The sequence below is a fragment of the Sorex araneus genome, chromosome 3 (assembly GCF_027595985.1).
Source record: "Sorex araneus isolate mSorAra2 chromosome 3, mSorAra2.pri, whole genome shotgun sequence".
Taxonomy (NCBI): Eukaryota; Metazoa; Chordata; class Mammalia; order Eulipotyphla; family Soricidae; genus Sorex; species Sorex araneus.
In genome coordinates, this window is record NC_073304.1 from 220,140,329 (window position 1) to 220,159,802 (window position 19,474).

At 43.6% G+C, this 19,474-nt stretch overlaps 1 protein-coding gene across 1 annotated transcript in view; it reads right to left on the reverse strand.

Annotated features, from left to right (window-relative positions):
- Nucleotides 1-1,036: 1,036 nt before the first annotated feature.
- The window catches only part of BRCA1 (BRCA1 DNA repair associated), a 61,416-nt gene continuing 42,978 nt past the window's right edge, over nt 1,037-19,474 (reverse strand). The window contains exons 13-19 of the mRNA XM_055133209.1: nt 14,945-15,022; nt 13,530-13,570; nt 9,544-9,627; nt 7,222-7,276; nt 4,809-4,882; nt 4,360-4,420; nt 1,037-3,046 (exon numbers count right to left, since the gene is read on the reverse strand). Of these exons, the coding sequence (XP_054989184.1) occupies nt 2,934-3,046; nt 4,360-4,420; nt 4,809-4,882; nt 7,222-7,276; nt 9,544-9,627; nt 13,530-13,570; nt 14,945-15,022 (506 nt within the window). The 3' untranslated portion in view covers nt 1,037-2,933. The remainder of the gene's footprint in view (nt 3,047-4,359; nt 4,421-4,808; nt 4,883-7,221; nt 7,277-9,543; nt 9,628-13,529; nt 13,571-14,944; nt 15,023-19,474) is intronic.

Consider the following 19,474-nt stretch of genomic DNA (forward strand, 5'->3'; position numbering starts at 1 on the left):
TTTGATGGGGACATTGAGGCTGTAATTAAGATTACTGACCTTAAGACCAGATCAGGGCTGAAGTGATAGTACAGCACGTAGGGCGTTTGCCTTGCATGCAGCTGAACTGGGTTTGATCCCTGGCATCCCATATAGTCTTCCACGCACCACCAGGAGTAATTCCTGAGTGCAGAGCCAGGAGTAACCCCTGAGCATTGCCGGTGTGACCCAAACAGGAAAAAAAAAAAAAGGATCAGGAGATCACCACAGATTACCTATCGCTATAATCTAATCACTTGAGTTCTTTTTTTTTTTTTTTGCTCTTTGGATCACACCCAGCATCGCTCAGGTATTACTCCTGGCTCTGTACTCAGCAATTACTCCTAGTGGTGCTTGGGGGACCATATGGGATGCTGGGAATCGAACCCAGGTCGACCGCCTGCAAGGCAAATGCCCTACCCGCTGTTATTGCTCCAGCCCCCACTTGAGGTTTTTTTTTTTCTTTTGGGGTTACTCCTGGCTTTGCACTCAGGAATTACTCCTGGCGGTGCTCAGGGGACCATATGAGATGCTGGGAATTGAACTCGGGTCGGTCTTCTGCAAGGCCCTACCCACTGTGCTATCACTCCAGTCCCCCCACTTGAGTTCTTAAGGGCAGAGACTTCTCTGAATTAGACAAGTAGCACTCAGAGATTACAAATGTGATTCATAACCAGCTATTTGCTGGCTTTGAAAATGGAAATAGGGGACTCAATCTGCAATACATAGGAACTACCCCAGGTGCAGTGCTCAGGAATCTTTTCTGGGGCTCCAGTATGAAAAGCATGTGCAGTAGTCCTTTCTGTCATTCCCAAGCCCATACATACATGTTGTTTCAAGTTTCTAGGTTTGTGACACTTTGTTATGGGTAATAATAGATACTGAAGTTTCCTCAATAACCCAAGGTGGATCACTACCCTTAATTTACAGATGAGACATAAATACAATGGAAAAGGTCTAAAAAAGACTGCAGGCAGAAGCTTCAAGAAGTCATACTTGGTCAAGTGTTTGCCACCAATTTTATTTGCAAGTGAACAGCACAACATTTACAAAATAAACTTTGTACAATCAAGTCTGTCCTCACACACTGGGGGGCTAAGGAAGACTACTTGTTCCTTCTAATAGCTATAAACAGGTCTGGATAATGAGTCTATGAAAACACTTTCTTTTTCTTTCAGCAAACAAAATTATTTATGAAGTGTACAGATCAGCAATAGGCAGGAAAGGAGAAAAAAATTACCTTAAGGAAAGCAACAGCCCCTTCCCTGGTGGGATCCGTCATTTTACAGATATGAAATATTTATATCAGAGATCTTACATTTCAAGAGGAATGGGTTACATGAGAGTGCAACAAGAAACATTTATTACTACTGTAGAATTAGAAGATTCTCTTTTGACATCCGTTCTTAAGTATTTTGTTTTATTCAGAACGAAGAAATTAGAACTAAGAAATTCCATTTGCAGAGGGTGGGTAGTTGGGCCACACCCAGCGGCGCACAGGAGTTGGGCACTACTCAGTCGGTGACATGCAGAGCAAGAGACAATCCCTGCGCTGTCTCTCTGGTCAAGTTATTTTTCCTTCCCTTTTTTTTTGCCACTCCTAGTGGTGCTCAGGGCTTACTCCTGGTTCTGCACTCAGGAATTATTCCTGGAGGTGCACAGGGGACCATATGGGATGCCGGGGATTAAACCTGGGTCAGCTGTGTGCAAGCTGTACGCCTTACCCGTTGTACTATTGCTTTGGTCCCATAAGAAATTTTTTTTAAATCCAGCAATTATAGCCTAGACTTTGGAGATCAAGGTCAGCATGACTTCCTCTTCTCTAATTAACACTAAGTTTCTTATTTATATTTAATAGCAACCTCTGAATTCCCTCTCCAATATCCCACTCCAATAGCTAACCTACCCAAGCATTGTTCTGATTTTCAGTCATGCATGCCTCAGATCTCCAAGTACTTGCCTTCCACTGACGGGTCTAACCCTTGGCCTCTACGAACACAGGTTTGAGAGGAACTAACTCAGAAAGCAGAGCTGTTCTCCCAAGACCATTCCCTCTGTGACTCCAGCTCAGTTGCCAGCCCCAGCACAAGGAATAGGTCTGATAAATAATGAATCAGCACCTCACTCAATTGGCAGATTTAAATGGTTTTAAAATCCTTTCAGGTGAAAAATTACCACAATTTTGTGTGCTCATGAAAATTTTGAACAGAGGCTTGAAGCAAAATAACTTTAAGAGACCCTTGCATAGCCAGAAGTTCTTTGCAGGCTGATTTACATAAAATATTTAGTAACTTGAGACTGGAAGGACTGGAGAGGAGCATTCAGGTCTGGAAATAGGTGATTTCTTTTCTTCCTTTTGTTTTGAGGGTCACACGGGGCAGTGCTCTGGGGGATCATGTGGTGTTAGGACAGAACACAAACCTGCATGCAAACAAAGCATGCATGCACTCCAGCTCTTTGAGTCATCTCTTTGTCTCCACTTTTATTTTTTACCCTTTTGCTTTTGGGCCAGACCTGGCAAGGTTCAGGGCTCTGTGCTCAGCGATAACTGCGGGCAGTGCTCCAGGGAACACACGCAGTACTGGGGAATGAACCAGGGTGAGCTGTGTGCAATGCAAGTGGCTCAATCCCCGTATTACTTCCAGCTCCGTAGCCCCATTTTTATTTCTCTTGTTTTGGGGCCATACCTGGTGGTGTGCTCAGGGCTTACGCTTGACTTTGCACTTAGGTGTCATTCCTGTGGGTGCTCGGGGATTGAGAGGCAGGGGATTGAACCTGGGTTGACCATGTGTAACACAAGCACCCTGCCTGCTGTATTAGTTCTCTGGCCACAGGCCCCAATTTTTAAGCTCATTTTTTTGAGTCGTCCGGAAATAGATCCTAACCACGTGGCTGGCTCGAAATCAGCAGCAACTCTAAGGGATCTGAGGAACCAGGTAGTTGTCCAACTGTTGGCATTGGCAGAGGACTACGCTGTCCAATACCCATTCCCGGATCACCACAGGAGCCTCACAAAGCTGCCCAATTGCTGGAGACAGAGAACACAAGCAGTTAGTGTCAGTCTACACCCCCAGACCAAATGCTAAGCAACATACTCCAGGGATCTGGTTGCTTGAATTGTTTTTTTCTTTTCTTTTTTTGGGGGGGATTCCACTTAGCGATGAACAGGAGTTATTCCTGGCTCTGCACTCGCACTCAGGAATTACTCCTGGTGGTGCTCGGGGGACCATATGGGATGCCTGAAATTGAACCCGGGTCAGCCGCCTGCAAGGCAAACGCCCTATCCCCTGTGCTATCACTCCAGCCCCTTCTTTTTTTTTTGGAGGAGGGTAACACCTGGTTATGCTCAGGGATCACTCCTGGCAGGCTCCTGGGATACCATCTGGGATACCAGGGAACAAACCCAGGGAGGCCATCTACAAGGCAAATACCTTCCCAAATATGCTGTCTCTTTGGCCCCTGGTTGTATGAGGTTTGTTTGGGGCCACATCCAGAGATGCTCAGGGATCACTCCTCGTGGGTCTCAGGTGACCATTTGGGATACAGGGGATCCCAGATCCGCCACATATCAGGCAAGCACTCTACTCACAGAACTAACACTCTAGTCTCTGAATGATTTTTTTTTTTTGCCAGGCGGAGAGGGAAGAGGGGTCGGGGTTACACACCCAGCAATGCTTAAGGGTTACTCCTGGCAGTGCTTGGGGGACCATATAGGATGCTGGGGACCAAACTCGGGTTGGCCTCGTGCAAGGCAAATGCCTTACATGCTGTACTATCTCTCCCTCCTGTATGAATTCTTCAGGCTACTAAAGTAGGAGAGAAGCTGTTGAACAATGCTCTAAGATATAGAACTTTACTCAAAAGCCTGAGGAGTACCTACTGGTGAAAGCTTACAGTCTCTTATTATAAAATTCCATTTTGCTAAAGGAAAAGTTACCAGTGCTGAAAATTCATGTTTAATCCCCACTCAATGAAAACAGTTCAAGCATTGCTCTTACATATATAAAATGAATACCAAGTTTAAAAGAACACTTCATCCGTTCATTTATTCATTCAATAAATATTACAAGTATTTTCTTTTTTCTCTTTTTTGGGGGAGGGCCATATTTAGCAGTGCTCAGAGCTTACTCCTGAATCAGTGCTCAAGGATCATACCTGGCAAGCTTGGGGGACTATATGGGTGCCAGGGATAGAACTTGTGTTGGCTGCATGCAAGGCAAATGCCTAACTCGCTATACTATCACTCTGGCCCTCAACAAATATTTATTAAGCACCCAGAATGTGCTAAGAACTTAAACAATGGGTCAAGTGTAGTGACAGAGACACACGCAAGTATCTTACCATGGAAGCCACTGTCCTCTGTCCAGGCATCTGGCTGCACAACCACAACTGGGTGCCTACCCTGCATCCCCAGGGAGGAAACAGCAGTTAGGAAATAAGAGCAGGATTTCTGGGACAGTCAGTTCATTATTTCTTACAGGTCTGCTGAAGCCAACTACTTTAGGGGCACCCACAGGAAGAAGGTAGAAGGGCACACGGCAATAAGGAAGGGCCAGAGGGAAAAAAACCTCCTTTCCTCAGGACAAGAAGTACTTGCATTTCCCAAATCCCCGCTTATCCCTTAAGGATGGGGTCTTCTGGCACAGGGAGGTGGTTAGAGAAGGACAGTGAGAAAAGAAACCTCTGAGGTTAAACAGGGGGATTCGGACTGATGTGTGCCAGCCTTGCTCAACTGCAGGGTTGAGCACTCTTCCACCCCCCTCACCCCCACAAAGGTCACCAACACTTACCTTGCTACGGGTAAAGGATGAAAGCTCTTTTACCACAGAAGCCCCACAGAGGCGCAACATCCACTCTAGCTGATCTAAATAGGACAAATAATAAATAGATCTCAAATAATCACATTAATCTGCACACTTAACCTGAGCCTTCTAGCCTCTACTTTTCTGAATGAAGGCTTATAGTGAGGCAGTCAGACTTGACAGGGGGTGGAAGTCTCTCTGCTACAAAGGGATAGAGAGGCCTCAAAGGAAAATGGAGGCCAGGGAGAGGTGGCTCGAAGGGTTGGAGGGCATGTTTTGTGCGTGGGGGCTCCAGGTTCAATCCTTGGCATTGTATGTGCCCCCGCACACCTTGAGGAGGCGCCACAAGCATGGAACAGCGGGAATCCCCCAGGTACCCTGTGGTGTGACCCCCTCCCACCAAAACTAATAAAAATCAATACCAGGAGGTATGGATTCAATGCCAATTTGCTTCTGATATACTAACTTCTCTTTATAAGAGAGCAGAGTCCCTGAACACCACTGGTAAGGCTCTAAAAACTCAAATCAGAAGGAAAAAAAGATTAATGGTCTCATAAATAAAAGTCTCCCCTTTTTTGAAAGGAAAAAATATCCAACACCTAATAACAATTACTTTGCTAAAATGCTGGCTAAACTACTGTGTAAAACACACCCACGTGTCTTCCCTCCATCCCTCCTTTGTTGGTAACTGATAATCACAGTCACCCTTACTGCAAATGTCAAGAGACAGGAAGATAATTCATTTAGCCAAAAAGTATATCTATCTTTCTGGACAGACTCAGAACAACTGTGGGGAAAGATAATTTGCTGCACTGAAGTCAACACACCTGAGGGAACAGAATCAGAAGAAATGACAGAAATGTCCTATTGCACCTGGCAAAACATCAGCACTGAGCAGCAGGTAGTTTTTGCCCCATTGCGGCTCTCTTTTCTATCAGTCATTACTGGGCAATGCTGAGGTGTTCCTCTCTGACTAAACTGAGGTCAGTTAACTCACCTCCAAAAGGATTCCTACTTAGAGACCTTCTTTCCTTTTCTTTGTTTTTTAAAGTCATACCTGACAATGCTCAGAGGTTACTCCTGGCTCTGCATTCAGGAATAACTCCTAGTGGTGCTCAAGGGACCATATGGGATGCCAGGGATAGAACCTGGGTCGGCTGCGTGCAAGACAAATGCCCTACCCACAGTACTATCACTCCGGCTCCAAGATCCTGTTTTTTTTTTTTTTTTGCTTTTTGGGTCACACCCAGCGGTGCTCAGGGATCACTCCTGGCTCTGCACTCAGGAATTAACCCTGGCTGTGCTCAGGGGACCATATGGGATGCTGGGAATCGAACCCGGGTCATCCACGTGCAAGGCAAATGCCCTACCCGCTGTGCTATCATTCCAGCCCCAAGATCCTGTTTGCTAACACACCAAAGAAGCTTCGAGAAATCTTTGAGTGACAGCTCATATAAATCCAAACAATAGCCAATAAAGAAGACAGAAGCAAAATTAGTCTGCCAGGTTATGTTGTTGCCGTTCCTCTGTCCCTGACCATGCCAAGGCTGTCTTCTGATGAGTAAGAGGACCAGTGTCCCTGCGGGCCAATCTGGCCACAGGAGCCAAAAGTAGATCACTTTCATTTTGAAAAGAACAAACCAAATCTATGTACCCATCATATCCTCAGAGTCACACAACTCCAGTGTTGAGTCTCAAAGCACTCCTAAACACATTATTACATTCAAAGTCAAATCTAAGTACAAAATCTTCATCAAGGGTCTTCCCCTGCTCTGGGCCAGTGTGGAGTGCCATCCATGCCCTTGGGAATTGTGCAGCTGCTCTCCTTTCTTTTCTGTATTAAACAAAGGTATCTAGAAAAAGGAAAGCTCTTTCCTGATGTTTATAAATCCAAAATGTCTCTTCTCCCTAATTTCTTACATCCCTTCTTTCTTGCAATGAAGGCAGAGACAACATCTTTATCCCCTCTGAACACAGAAAAACTAGGTCTTTTATTTGGATGTATGTGTGTGTGGGGGGGTTGGATCACACCTGGTGGTGCTCAGGGCTTACTCCTGGCTCTACACTCAGGTGAGCTTCATGGCTCTACACATGAAGTGCTGGGGATTGAACCTGTGTTGGCCACGTGCACGTGCAAGGCAAGTGCCCTCCCTGCTATACTACTGCTTCAGCCCCATATCCTAACTCTTCACTGTTCTTGCCTTGAGAAGGGGTGCGGGTGGTTTCTACCATAGGGTAACATGCCGGTAGTTTTGTCTGATGGGTGATGAAGAAATAATCTATAAAATACTTCACCAATCTGATAAACCTTGTAAGCAATGCCTCTTTCGGAGTATTATATCTAATACAGCACAATATAATAAAGTGATTAGTGTTGGACAGTATAATTCCAGTTTCTTACCTGTGGGCATGTTAGTAAAGGGTCCATAGCAACAAATTTCTAAGTCTCTGAAGATCTGGGAGAAAAGAGAAGGAATGGAAATAAAGGAATACTAGTTATAAAATAGTATTTGTATTTATATGGGGTTTTACAAAGGACAATATAGAGAGACTCTCAAGTATGAGAATTTTTCCTTTTTTTTTTTTTTTGGCTACAAGAGGCTGTACTCAGGGATGCTCCCAGTGATGTTTAGGTGGCCGTGCAAATGCTGGGGAGTAAAGCAAATACTGTCCACATGAGAGCATAAACTCCAGGGTTTAAGAGATGGTACAGTGAGTACCTGCCTTGCCTCTGGCACAACAGCTTGATCCCCAGTGCCCATATGGTCCCCTGGGTCCCACCAGGAGTGATTCCTGAGTGCAGTCAGGAGTAAGTCCTGAGCACAGCTGGGTTTGGCCCATATACAAAACACAGAAACAAATAAATAATAAAAGCATAAACACCAATTCTTTGAGCTGTTTTCTCTGATACATTCTCTTCTTTACCTTCTGACACCTAGAAGTGATCACATCCTATTTCTACTTTCCAGAGACAGCCCTATGTCCAGAACTAGTTGGCTTTTGGAAAATAATTTTCTCTCCACTGATGGAGTTGAGCCCAGAGCCTTATAAATTCGAGAGAGAGAGAGAGAGAGAGAGAGAGAGAGAGAGAGAGAGAGAGAGAAGAGAGAGAGAGAGAGATCCCTGCCACAGAGGCAGGCTGGGATGGGGTATGACGGGAGGGAAACTGGGGTCATTGGTGGTAGGAAATGTACACTTGTCAAGGGATGGGTGTTGGAACATTATATGACTGAAACCCAATCATGAACAACTTTGTAACTGTGCATCTCACTGTGATTCAATTAAAAATTGAAAAAAAAAAAAAAAAAAAAAAGACGTTCTCTACAACTGAGCTATGTTTCTGGCCTAGAAGACCTACAATGTGTTTATGTGGGCAACCTACTCTATACTCATATCTTGTCATTCAAGAACTGATTATTCCATCTAGACAATGATCAGGCCCACGTTCCTCCCTGATAAGCTTTTTATGGCGGTATCGTTACTTATTAAAGAAAAATATCGGTCCTTTAAAAAAATTTTTTTTGTTCGTTTAATAAAAGGCCTTGGTGGCAAGGAATTTAATATATTAGCTGTCATTTGAAGCTCATGCTGACTTGGCACATCAACATTAACAATGACCGTAACTGGCAGAGGTCTATGTTTATACAACAAACAGACACACAGACGTTCTGTTCCTTTTTCCTTCTTCCTTAGTCCCCAAATACCTGTCCCTACCTTCACACTGCTCTGCAAATGGTCATGTTCTTTCAGGTAATTGAAGTAGTATTTTTTTTTTTTGGTTTTTGGGTCACACCCGGCGATGCACAGGGGTTACTCCTGGCTCTTCACTCAGGAATTACCCCTGGCGGTGCTCAGGGGACCATATGGGATGCTGGGATTAGAACCCGGGTCGGCTGCGTGCAAGGCAAACGCCCTACCCGCTGTGCTATCGCTCCAGCCCCAGTATTTTTGTTTATTTGGGGCCATACCTGGTAGTGGTCAGGGGACCATGTAGTGCCGGGGAGCATACCTGGGTCTCCAGCACGCAAAGGATGTGCTCAACCCATTCAAGTTATCTCTTTGGCTCTGTTGTTTTTGATCTAGAAGTGAAGCCTGACTCTGTGGATCTTTCTGTCTGATTTCCAGGAGAGACAGATCACACTGTGCCTCCGAGGAGCCTTTTCTCACAGTGCTTGACAGCACTTTTCAAAATGATGGAAATGTTTTGTATTTGCATAGTAAGGTTGACTGGAAACACAAGTAATTACTGAACAACTGAAATGTGCTTACAGTAAGTGAGGTAGTAAACTTATTACTATTATTTTTTGGGGGGGCCACACTTTGTGATGCTCAGGAGTTACTTGTGGCTCTGCACTCAGGAATCATCCCTGGTGGTTCTTAAGGGACCCTTATGGGGCAAGTGCCTAGCCCTGCTGGAGTGAGTAAAGTGCTGTCCTTGCACGTGGCCAACCTGTGTTCCATTCCCCGCATCCCATAAGGTCCCCTACAACACTGCCTTAAGAAAGACACCACAGTGTAGCATAAAGAGCACAAACTATATTCGCAAGGTTTCAAACTCTAGCTCTGTAAATAATCAGCTTAGATTTGAATCTGGACAAAATAGCGGTTTCTCTAAATCTCAGAGTTCCTTCATCTTTAAAATGGAGTAATAAAATGGAGTAATACTTACCCGGTTAGACTGAGAGAACTAGTAAAGAACTTACACAAGGAGGAGGTTTTTTACCTTTCTGCCTTGGGATTCTCTTGCTCTCTTTGGGCCTTGGTGGTTTCTTCCATTGACAACATCTCCTTTGACTTCAAAATCATGCTAAAGGAAACCAAATCCAAACAGCAGGGGTCAGACAAAGAAAAGCCGCTGGCAAAGCAGAGAGATCGCCTGGGAGAGCTTTGAATCTCCCCCCACCCCAAATAATTCTTTTTGGTGGACTGAATGAAATGATTAGCAGCTCAGCTGCTGAAATAAATTCACTGAAGCAAATCTGTGGGCAGAAATGAACAATTGGCTTTTCACCTCACTGGGACTTAATTTATTTTAATTTTCAACATCTATCTCTTCTCAAAATGTTCACTTAGCATCTAGATTAAATGGCTAATAGTGTGACATTATAAAGAAAACTGGAGAATTCCTGATCCTTGAATTGCATATTACCATCTAAAGAAATTAACGCTTCCCAGATTCCCTTCAAAAGATTTAGTTACTAAAATAAAATATACATAAAAATACATACAATGAAGAGTTTTTGTGTTGGGGCTACACCTGGCAGTGCTCAGGGACAACTCCTGCTCTGCATTCAGGAATCACTCCTGGCGGGCTCGAGGGACCATCTGGGATGCTGGGGATCAATCAGATCTGGGTGGTTTCCATGTAAAACAAGAGTCCTACCCACTGTACTATCTCTCCAGTCCCAAGACAGAGAGTTTCTTTTTTTGGGCTACATTGGTTGTACTCAGGGCTTACTTCTGACTCAGTGCTCAGAGCTTATTCCTGGAGGAGCTCGAGGGACCACAGGGATCAAACATAAATTGACTGCACGTAATTCAAGTGCCCAACCTACTGTACTATCTCTCCAGCTCCAAGAAAGAGATTTTTCATAACCATGATTTTGACAAATTCAGAATGAGGAAATAAGGAGCAATGGAACTGATATTGGGGAAATTAAGTAAGAGTGCTTAGAAATAACTGATTGGGCTGGAGAAACAGTACAGCAAGTAAGGCGCTTGCTTTGCATGTGGCCATCCTTACTTTGCTCTTTAGCACCCCTTATGGTCCCTTGGTGCCATCAGGAGTGATCCCTGAGCACAGAGTCAGGAGTAAGCCCTATACAAGCCAGATGCAGTGCCCCTAAGGCAAAGCAAAACACAATTAAATAGTCTCCTTCTGATCTCCTTAATTAAAGCAGTCAATTTCTGTCTCTTGTCAGTAACTAGTATGATATTCTAAATACTTCTTAGAGTATGTAGATGTATCTATTTTTGGATACATATCATATGGGTGTTGGGCCAACAGTGCTCAGGGGTTACTCCTGGAAGAGCTAAGAGGACCTCATGCAATGTTAGGGATTGAACCGGGTAAACTGCATGCAAAGCAACATCTTCACTTTTTTTTTTTTCCTTTTTGGGTCACACCCAGCAATGCTCAGGGGTTACTCCTGGCTCTGCACTCACGAATTACTCCTAACGGTGCTTGGGAGACCATATGCAAAGCAAATGTCGTAACTGCTTATAGCTCTAGCCCTCAACACCTTCACTTCTATACTACCTCTTTGGTTCTGTAGTGGTATCTGTTTTGTTTTGGGGGCCACACTTGGTGGGGCTTGGGGGTTACTTATGCTCTATGATCAGGGCACCACGTGGTGCCAGGAATGAACCTGGACCCGCAAAGCATGGGATAAGTCCATTAAGTTCTTGTATCTGAATGCACTGCTTTTATTTTTGGACCACCCAGAGAACCCAGAAGAACCCAAAGGCTATTCATGGTTTTGTGCTCAGCAAACTATATGCAGTGTTGGGATAAAACTTTCTGCTTGAAAGGCAAGAGTCTTATCTCCTATACTATCTCTCTGTCCCTTAAGAATATTTTTATCTAGTCAAAGCCATCTACCATAAGCCCACAGCAAGCATTACTCTCAATGGGAAAACACCAAAAGCTTCTAAGATCAGGCGAGGTTGCCCTCTTGCCACTCCTATTCAATATAGCACCAGAAATACCTGCCATAGCAGTTAGGCAAGAAAAAGTATTAAGAGCATCCAGATAGAAAAGGAAGAAGGTAAGCTTTCACTATTTGCAGATGACATACTTAGAAAATCCTAGACTCTACAAAAAGCTTCCAGGAACAGTAAGTTTGTATAGCAAAGTGGTCAATTACAAAATCAATACCCAAAAGCCCATGGCTTTCTTATATACAAATAATGAAAGAGATATTAAAAAAAAACTCCATTCACAATTGTGCCTCAAAAAATTAAACACCTTAGAATCAGCTTAACTAAGAAGTGAAGGACCTGTACGAAGAAAAACTATGAAACATTACTTCAAGAGATAAAAGATGGAAGTATGGTGCCTCCCGAGCAAATCAACTTGTACCTGGGGGGCAAGTGCATCAGCAGCTTGATGGTACCTTCAGGCTTCCAGATACCCCAAAATTGCTGCTGTGCCTCTGGCCCTACCAACAACTTGGGACCAAGTTTCCCGAGAACTTAAATGGCCAAAACTTAGGTATGTGGGAGTCATGCCCACAAACCACCTTTGGTTCAGTGATACAAGCTGAGACCAAAAGCTGCAGTTAATCTCAGACCTGTGCAAGGCTGAACAGACCCACGGTAAATCAGAGGGGACAGGGTCAGCCTGGTGCCCGCCGAGGCAGAGAGGCAGCAGCCACTTGCTTCCACAATTCAAAATTGCTTCCACGCTCCCAGTCAAACCCCACCATCTCAAGATGGACCTTACTGAGATATAATCTGCTGAAAATTTGGGATGTGGGTTTTGACTGAAATCTCTGCTTTCTGGGGGCTGAGATGGGCAACTTCCCCCCACCTCCTTGTACTTCTGGAAGCCTTGGTAGTCACGTCCATACCTGACCTCTTAGTACCTGTATTGCAATTCATAAATGCACAAAAGGAAAGAAAAAGGGAAAGTACCTGCTATAAAGGCAGCCTGGGGTGGGGGTGGGGTGGTGTGTGTATGTAGAGAGTAGTGGTGGGAGTGGGAGGGAACAGGGGACTTTTATTTTGCTTTAGGGGGTCACACCTGGTGATGCACAGGGGTTACTCCTGGCGGTGCTCAGGGGACCATATGGGATGCTGGGAATTGGAATCCAGGTCAGCCACGTGCAAGGCAAACGCCCTACCTGTTGTGTTATAGATCCAGCCCCGGAAACAGGGGATATTGGTGGTGGGAAACATACTCTGGTGGAGGAATGGTGTTGGATCATTGTATGACTGAAACTCAATCAGACATGAACAGCTTTGTAATGGTCTATTTCACAGGTAGTCAACAAAAAATTTTAAAAAGAGACTTATTAAAAGGAAAAAAACAAGAAGAGTATCTTTATAGTATATCTCCCCTTAGAAGATTATGAATTTGTTGACATAGGGATCTATTTGGTTTACTGTTATATTCCTGGGCCAAGCACATAATAGGTTCCCAATAATATAAGTCACTGAACGTACATTGAACCAACAAAAATGTCATTTAATTATGAGTATGCTAAATAGTGCTTAATAGTTTAAAATTGCTTTCATTAATTTTATTTTTTTGATCTATTTGTTACCAGCAGCTCTTAGATGGCTCTGTTCTAAAATTATTCCTCCTCCTACACGCTATCTTATTTACCTCTCACTGTTCTCAGTAACATAAAGAGTAGCATCTCTTTGAGGGAATCTGATTTCTAAACAGTACATTTGCATATTAATATAAAGGATTTTTCTTCAGGAGTGAATGATCAGTTTTCAATAAAGGTATACGCATATATATAAGAAGTGAGTCTGTTTCTTATGCTTATGAGTATTTTTTTCCCTGAGGTCTGAAATTCCGTTCTGTCCTCTGACCAAAGGATTATTTCAATGGAAACTTAGAACAAAAAGTAAAAACAAATTTTCCTGATTTGATTGTCTAGCTCTTGATGGAAAACCTGTAGAAAGTGGTGTAAGTGGTGTAAGAAAGGAAGCAGAGAAACTGAATAAGTATGTGACTCATTGGCACCAAGTACCTACCTCATCCAGTATCTTTCTTTCTTTAATAGACTTTGTCACCCCTAGGGAGATTAGAGAAAAAAGAGGTCACATGGAGCAGAAAAACATGCTTCTTTTATTTAAAATAGACAGCATTCCCTGTAGTGGTGGTGGGTACATGCAGTACCAGGGGTCAAACTCAGTACTATTACTGAATTAATTATCTTTGGACTCAGACATGCTTATTTCTTTCTGGGCCACACCTGGCTGTGTGTGGGAGCTCACGTGGTTCTGGGAATCAAAGCAGGGTGGCTGCATGTAAGGCAAGTGCCTGAACTCCTATAATGTCTCTTCAGCCCAAATATGCTTTTGTTGTTGCTGTTGGGTTGCTGGTGGGGGGGGGGTGTTACACTCTGCAGTGCCCAGGGCTTCTTCCTGGCAGGGTAGGGGGACCCTATGGGCTTGTCATGCATGTAACTGACAAGGATTTGATCTCTAGTGTTTCATTTATACTTAAAAAACACTGGTAGGGCATTTGCCTTGCATACAACCAACCCATATTTGATCCCCAATACCCTATATGGTCCTCCAAGCCCTGCCAGGAGTAATCCCTGAGCACAAAGCCAGGAGTAAACCCTGAGCACTGCTGGGTGAAGCCCCTAACCCCCCCGCAAGAAAACAGAGTAGGGGCTGGATATAGTATAGCAGTTACGAAATTTGCCTTGCCTGTGGCTGAGCCAGATTCAATCCCAGACACCCCATATGATTACCTTAACCACACCAGGAATGATCTCTGAGCACAGAGACAGGCGTAAACTCTGATGACTGCTGGGTATGGCCCCAAAACCAAAAACTAAATAAAAACAAAAGTAGATGGCTTCATTCACATAAAAGCACAACATGAATGACACTAAGAAGAATTCTTTCTATAAAACCACCACTCTAGAGCCAGAGCGATAGTACAGCAATAGGGCATTTGCCTTGTATGTGGCCAACTGGGGTTCAATCCCCAGTATCCCATATGATTGCGTCAGTACCACCAGGAGTAACCCCTGAGCATCTCTGGGTGTGACCCAAAAAGAAACAACAACAACAAAAAACCCAAAAACCACAGCTCCTTAATAAGGTAGAGAGTTCCTTCCAGACTTCAGCTGATGCTTAAACAAGTGATTGTTGCACAAGGATTTCTGCCTATTAAATAAAACTCCTAGTCTATATGCTAATGTGGCTGGGAACAGATTAGGTTCTATTAATTACAAAAAGAAATCCATTTCTGCACACCAGCAGCTTATCTGAACAAAGAGATATGCATTTAAGATTAAAGCTTGTTAGTGTTACCATTAAGGATCTTTCAGTAATTCAGATTCAGTATCAACAGAAACCTAGGTGTTAAAATGTTAGGTGTAGAAATGTAATCCTGAGGTGTTAAAGGGAGGAGGAAATTATATTGTACTTACAAAAATAGCTAACTATCCATTTTCCTCCTGCAATTCCCAGAAAATATTTCAGTGTCCGTTCACACACAAATTCAGCATCTATAGAACGAAAAATATCTGAAGGATTAGTAAAAGTTGAAAATAAAAATGAGGAAGTGCTGTCATAAGAAGCTAAGCAGAGTCAGAGATAGTACAGGGGTAGGTAGTTTGCCTTGCATGTGGCCAACCTGTGTTAAACCATGACAACCCATATGGTTCCCCCAAGCACTGCCAGGAGTGATCCCTGATCAGAGAAGCCCTGACTACTGCCAAATGTGGCCCCCCCAAACAAAACAATCTATGGAAACTTGCCACAAGTCAGGGAATGAAGTTAGGACAGAAAAGGGACCACTATGACAATGACAGATGGAAATGCTCACTCTGGACAAGAACTGAGTGCTGTAGGGAGGTAAAGTGATATACATGATAGAGAGAAAACCTTCCAGTACCTCTACTGCAAACCACAATGGGGGGGGGTTCGGGAGGGAGGGATGAAGAGAAAGGGGTGGAGAGAGACAGAGAAAGAGAGAGGGGAGGGGCAGAGAGAGGGGAAGAGAGCACGTGCATAAGAGAGACAAAGAGTGATACCTGCCATAGAGGCAGGCTAGGGAATGGGTGGTGGGAGGGAACCTAGGGACAGTGGTGGTGGGAAATGTACAATGGTAAAGGGTTGGATGTAGGAACACTGACTGAAACCTAACCAAGAACCACTTTGTAACTATGTATCTCACCATTCAATAAAAAAGGGGGACACAAATCTAAAGCAGGGATGGAGGACTATTTTGCAGGAAGGAAGCTCAGATTCAACCCAGGGACCTCATGGTACCCAGAGCACCAAAGGGAATGATCCCCAGCACGGGGCCAGGAGTAGTTCCCACTACTGCTAAGTGTGGCCCCAACATAAAATAAGAAAAACTTTTAGTAGTCCTGATTTCAGTAGCACTAATGCAGGTGGACAGTGAAGGTCTATTTAGTGGACAGCAGTAAACTGAAAAACAACAACTAAAACAAACCAAAAGGGGCTGGAGCAATAGCACAGCGGGTAGGGGTTTTGCCTTGCATGCAGCCAACCTGGGTTCAATTCCCAGCATCCCATATGGTCTCCTGAGCACCGTCAGGGGTAATTCCTGAGTGCAGAGCCAAGAGTAACCCCTGTGCATCGCCGGGTGTGACCCAAAAAGAAAAACCAAAAACAGAAACAGAAACAAAAACAAACCAAAAAGGGGCTGGAGCAATAGCACAGCAGCTAAGGTGTTTGCCTTGCACGCGGCCAACCCGGGTTCGATTCCCAGAATCCTATGTGGTCCCCTGAGCACTGCCAGGAGTAATTCTTGAGTGCATGAGCCAGGAGTAACCACTGTGCATCGCCGGGTATGACCCCCCCGCCAAAAAAAAAAAAACAACAAACCAAAAAAAAAAACAAAAAACAAAAAACAAAAAAAAACCCAGTGTTGCTGAAAGCCTAAATTTAAAAAATTAAAGTGATAAATTTTTACTCCCAGGCTATATGTTTGAGGAATCCTAATCTCCTAATTTCCCTGAGCAACAGGAAAATAGTCTTCTTTTTTTGTTTTGTTGTTTGGGCCATACCCAGTGGTGCTCAGGGCTTACTCCTGGCGCTTTACTCAGAGATCATACTTGGTGGTGCTTAGAGGACCATATGTGGTGGTGGGGATAGAAGCAGGTTGGCCACGTGCAAGGCAAATGAAACACCTAGTCACCATACTGTCTCTCTGGCCCCTCAAATGACACTTCTGGATTACCTTTTCCCCATCCTCATCAGATACTTCTGTAAAGATCACTGTCACTGTCATCCCGTTGCTCATCAGATTTGTTCCAGCGGGCACCAGTAACGTCTCTCATTGAGAGACTTATTGTTACTGTTTTTGGCATATCCAATACACTACGGGTAGCTTGCCAGGCTCTGACGTGCAGGCGCGATACTCTCGGTAGCTTGCTGGGCTCTCCGAGAGGGGCGGAGAAATCGAACACAGGTCGGTGGCATGAAAGGCGAACGCCCTACCGCTGTGCTATTGCTCCAGCCCTCTGTAAAAATATATTTTTTAATTAAGATTTTTATTTTTCATTTTGGGTCATACCCAGCGATGCACAGGGGTTACTCCTGGCTTATGCACTCAGGAATTACTCCTGGCAAGGCTTGGGGACCATATGGGGTGCTGGGAATCAAACTTGGGTCGGCTGCGTGCAAGGCAAACGCCCTACCCGCTGTGCTACTGCTCCAGCCCTGTAAAGGTATTTTTTTAGTTAATGTTAGCTTAAAGTTCAAACTCCTGGAGGTCTCCATCGTCACAGGTTAGTCAAGTCTGAGTGAAGACTTGTTTTTACTCTTTTCCCTCTGGGGCACACTTCTTGGGCTAGAATTTGGGTTTCTCCTTACCAGAAAGCCTTTCACAGCACAACCCAGAGTAGAAAAGAAGCAGCTCTTTGTTCTGACTCACCACTCTCCAAAGGGTAACCCGAAAGAAAAGGTCAGAAGGTGGCAAAGCTTATTTTCCATAAGATGAAAACTGAATTACTACTGGAAGTTTATCATCCATAATATGCTAAAGGAACAGGGGCCTGGGGAAATGGCCCAAGGGGCTGAAATGCCTGCTTTACAGGCAGGAGCCCTGGGTTGATTGTATGGTACTCTAAGCACAGCAGGGCGTGGCCCCAAGTCCAAAACAAACAAACAAAACACCATGAGGTTTTATGCAACACATTCTGTAAAGGTTTTTGAAATACCTGTTTTCATAATGACATGAGTAGTCTCTTCGGTAATGACATTAGTTAAAGAGAGGTGGTGTTTTCTGGCAAACTTACGCACAAGCATCTGAAATCAAACCAAAGACTTCATTTTAATAAATAATCTCTAGTCTGCAGCTTGGAGTATTAGTTATACTAGCTTAGAAGTCTCTATTTTTTTTTTTTTGCTTTTTGGGTCATACCCAGCGATGCTCAGGGGTTACTCCTGGCTTTGCACTCAGGAATTACTCCTGGCGGTACTTGGGGGACCATATGGGATGCCGGGGATCGAACCCAGGTCGGCCGCGTGCAAGGCAAACGCCCTACCCGCTATGCTATCACTCTGGCCCTAGAAGTCTCTATTTTTCTTAGAAAAGCAACATCCTTTTTATTCTTACGTGCCTAAAGACTTCAAATAAATAATAAAAACGATGTACACATTAGAAAATCAAATTCTGAGATAGTTCAGACTATCAGATGTGAAATTACAAGCAAGGATTCAAAATACTATCAATTTACCCTACAGTAACATGTATCATCTGATTCTCAAAGACTATTTCTTTGCATACTGACAGTCTATATAATTTATCATCCTATTCTTTATAAACCAAGAGGTAACTAGTTGGTAGAAAAAGTTATGCTACAAACATGTGGCTTAAAACCAAGGTTCAACCCTCTGTTACAGTCAAGATTCTTCTAAAGGTCAGTGCAAAAACTACCAATTTCTCTTAAAAAGAACGGAAGAAAGCTCCATTCTTCTCCCAAAAACTAGAGTCTCCTAGCTATTATCAACCAAAAAAAAAAAAATCAATAGTCAGTAAAAGAAATGAACTACATTCATTATAGGGACAGTTGACATAATTAGCAGCTACAGTTTGGTAAATAACTTTGTTTACCAGGGCATATCACTACTAGCCATTGCCACCCACACCAGTATTTATGTGCTACACAATATTCCAACTGAGGTCAGGTCATCTCTCTTTCATGCTGTCTTACTTCGCCCTGCCATACAGACTCTGAAAAAGGAAGGCTAGAGAAGCTAATGACATCCTCCCCCATTTGCTGCTGCCCTCTGCCAGGATCATTAGCAATTCTGAACTGATTAATTGCTGAATCCCAGCCTTGAAACTGTATTCAGTTAGAGGAACAACTGCTGAAAAAGATCATCTTAATATGAGCTTCAGAATTAATCATGTGCAATACAGTCAGCAGCTTTCATAATAAATTTACCACACTTCAGCAAGTCTGAATAGAGCTAAAAACTTTTCTTCTTAGCTTGTTTAAAGACAACATGTACCCAAGCCACTTATAGTCTAATCTGTACCTCAGTACTGCCCTTGGCAAGAAAGATTAAATTATTTCAGCCTTCTTTGAAAAGCTGAACTCACTATTTTTCAAAAATAAATGTTAACTCTAGGTATGTAGGTAAATGATCAAGAGCAATATACATAATATAGATTCTCAAAGCAAATAACTGGTATAGCTTGTGGTTGTGAGATGAGAATTCTAGTATCACTGTTGATAATTTATTCTTTGTATCTACTGGGGTAGATACAACTTACTTGGCATTTTAAGCATTAGGGGCCAGAGAGACAGTATGGAGAGGTGGATAGTACGAGGCCAATCAGAGTTCGATCCCAAGCATCCTGTATGATCCCCTGAGCACTGCCAGTAGTTTCTGCAATACCGAACCCCTCCCCCCACAAGACTTGAAATACATTATCTTGAGCTGCTACCTATAAAAGTTAGGATAAGAAATGATCCTGC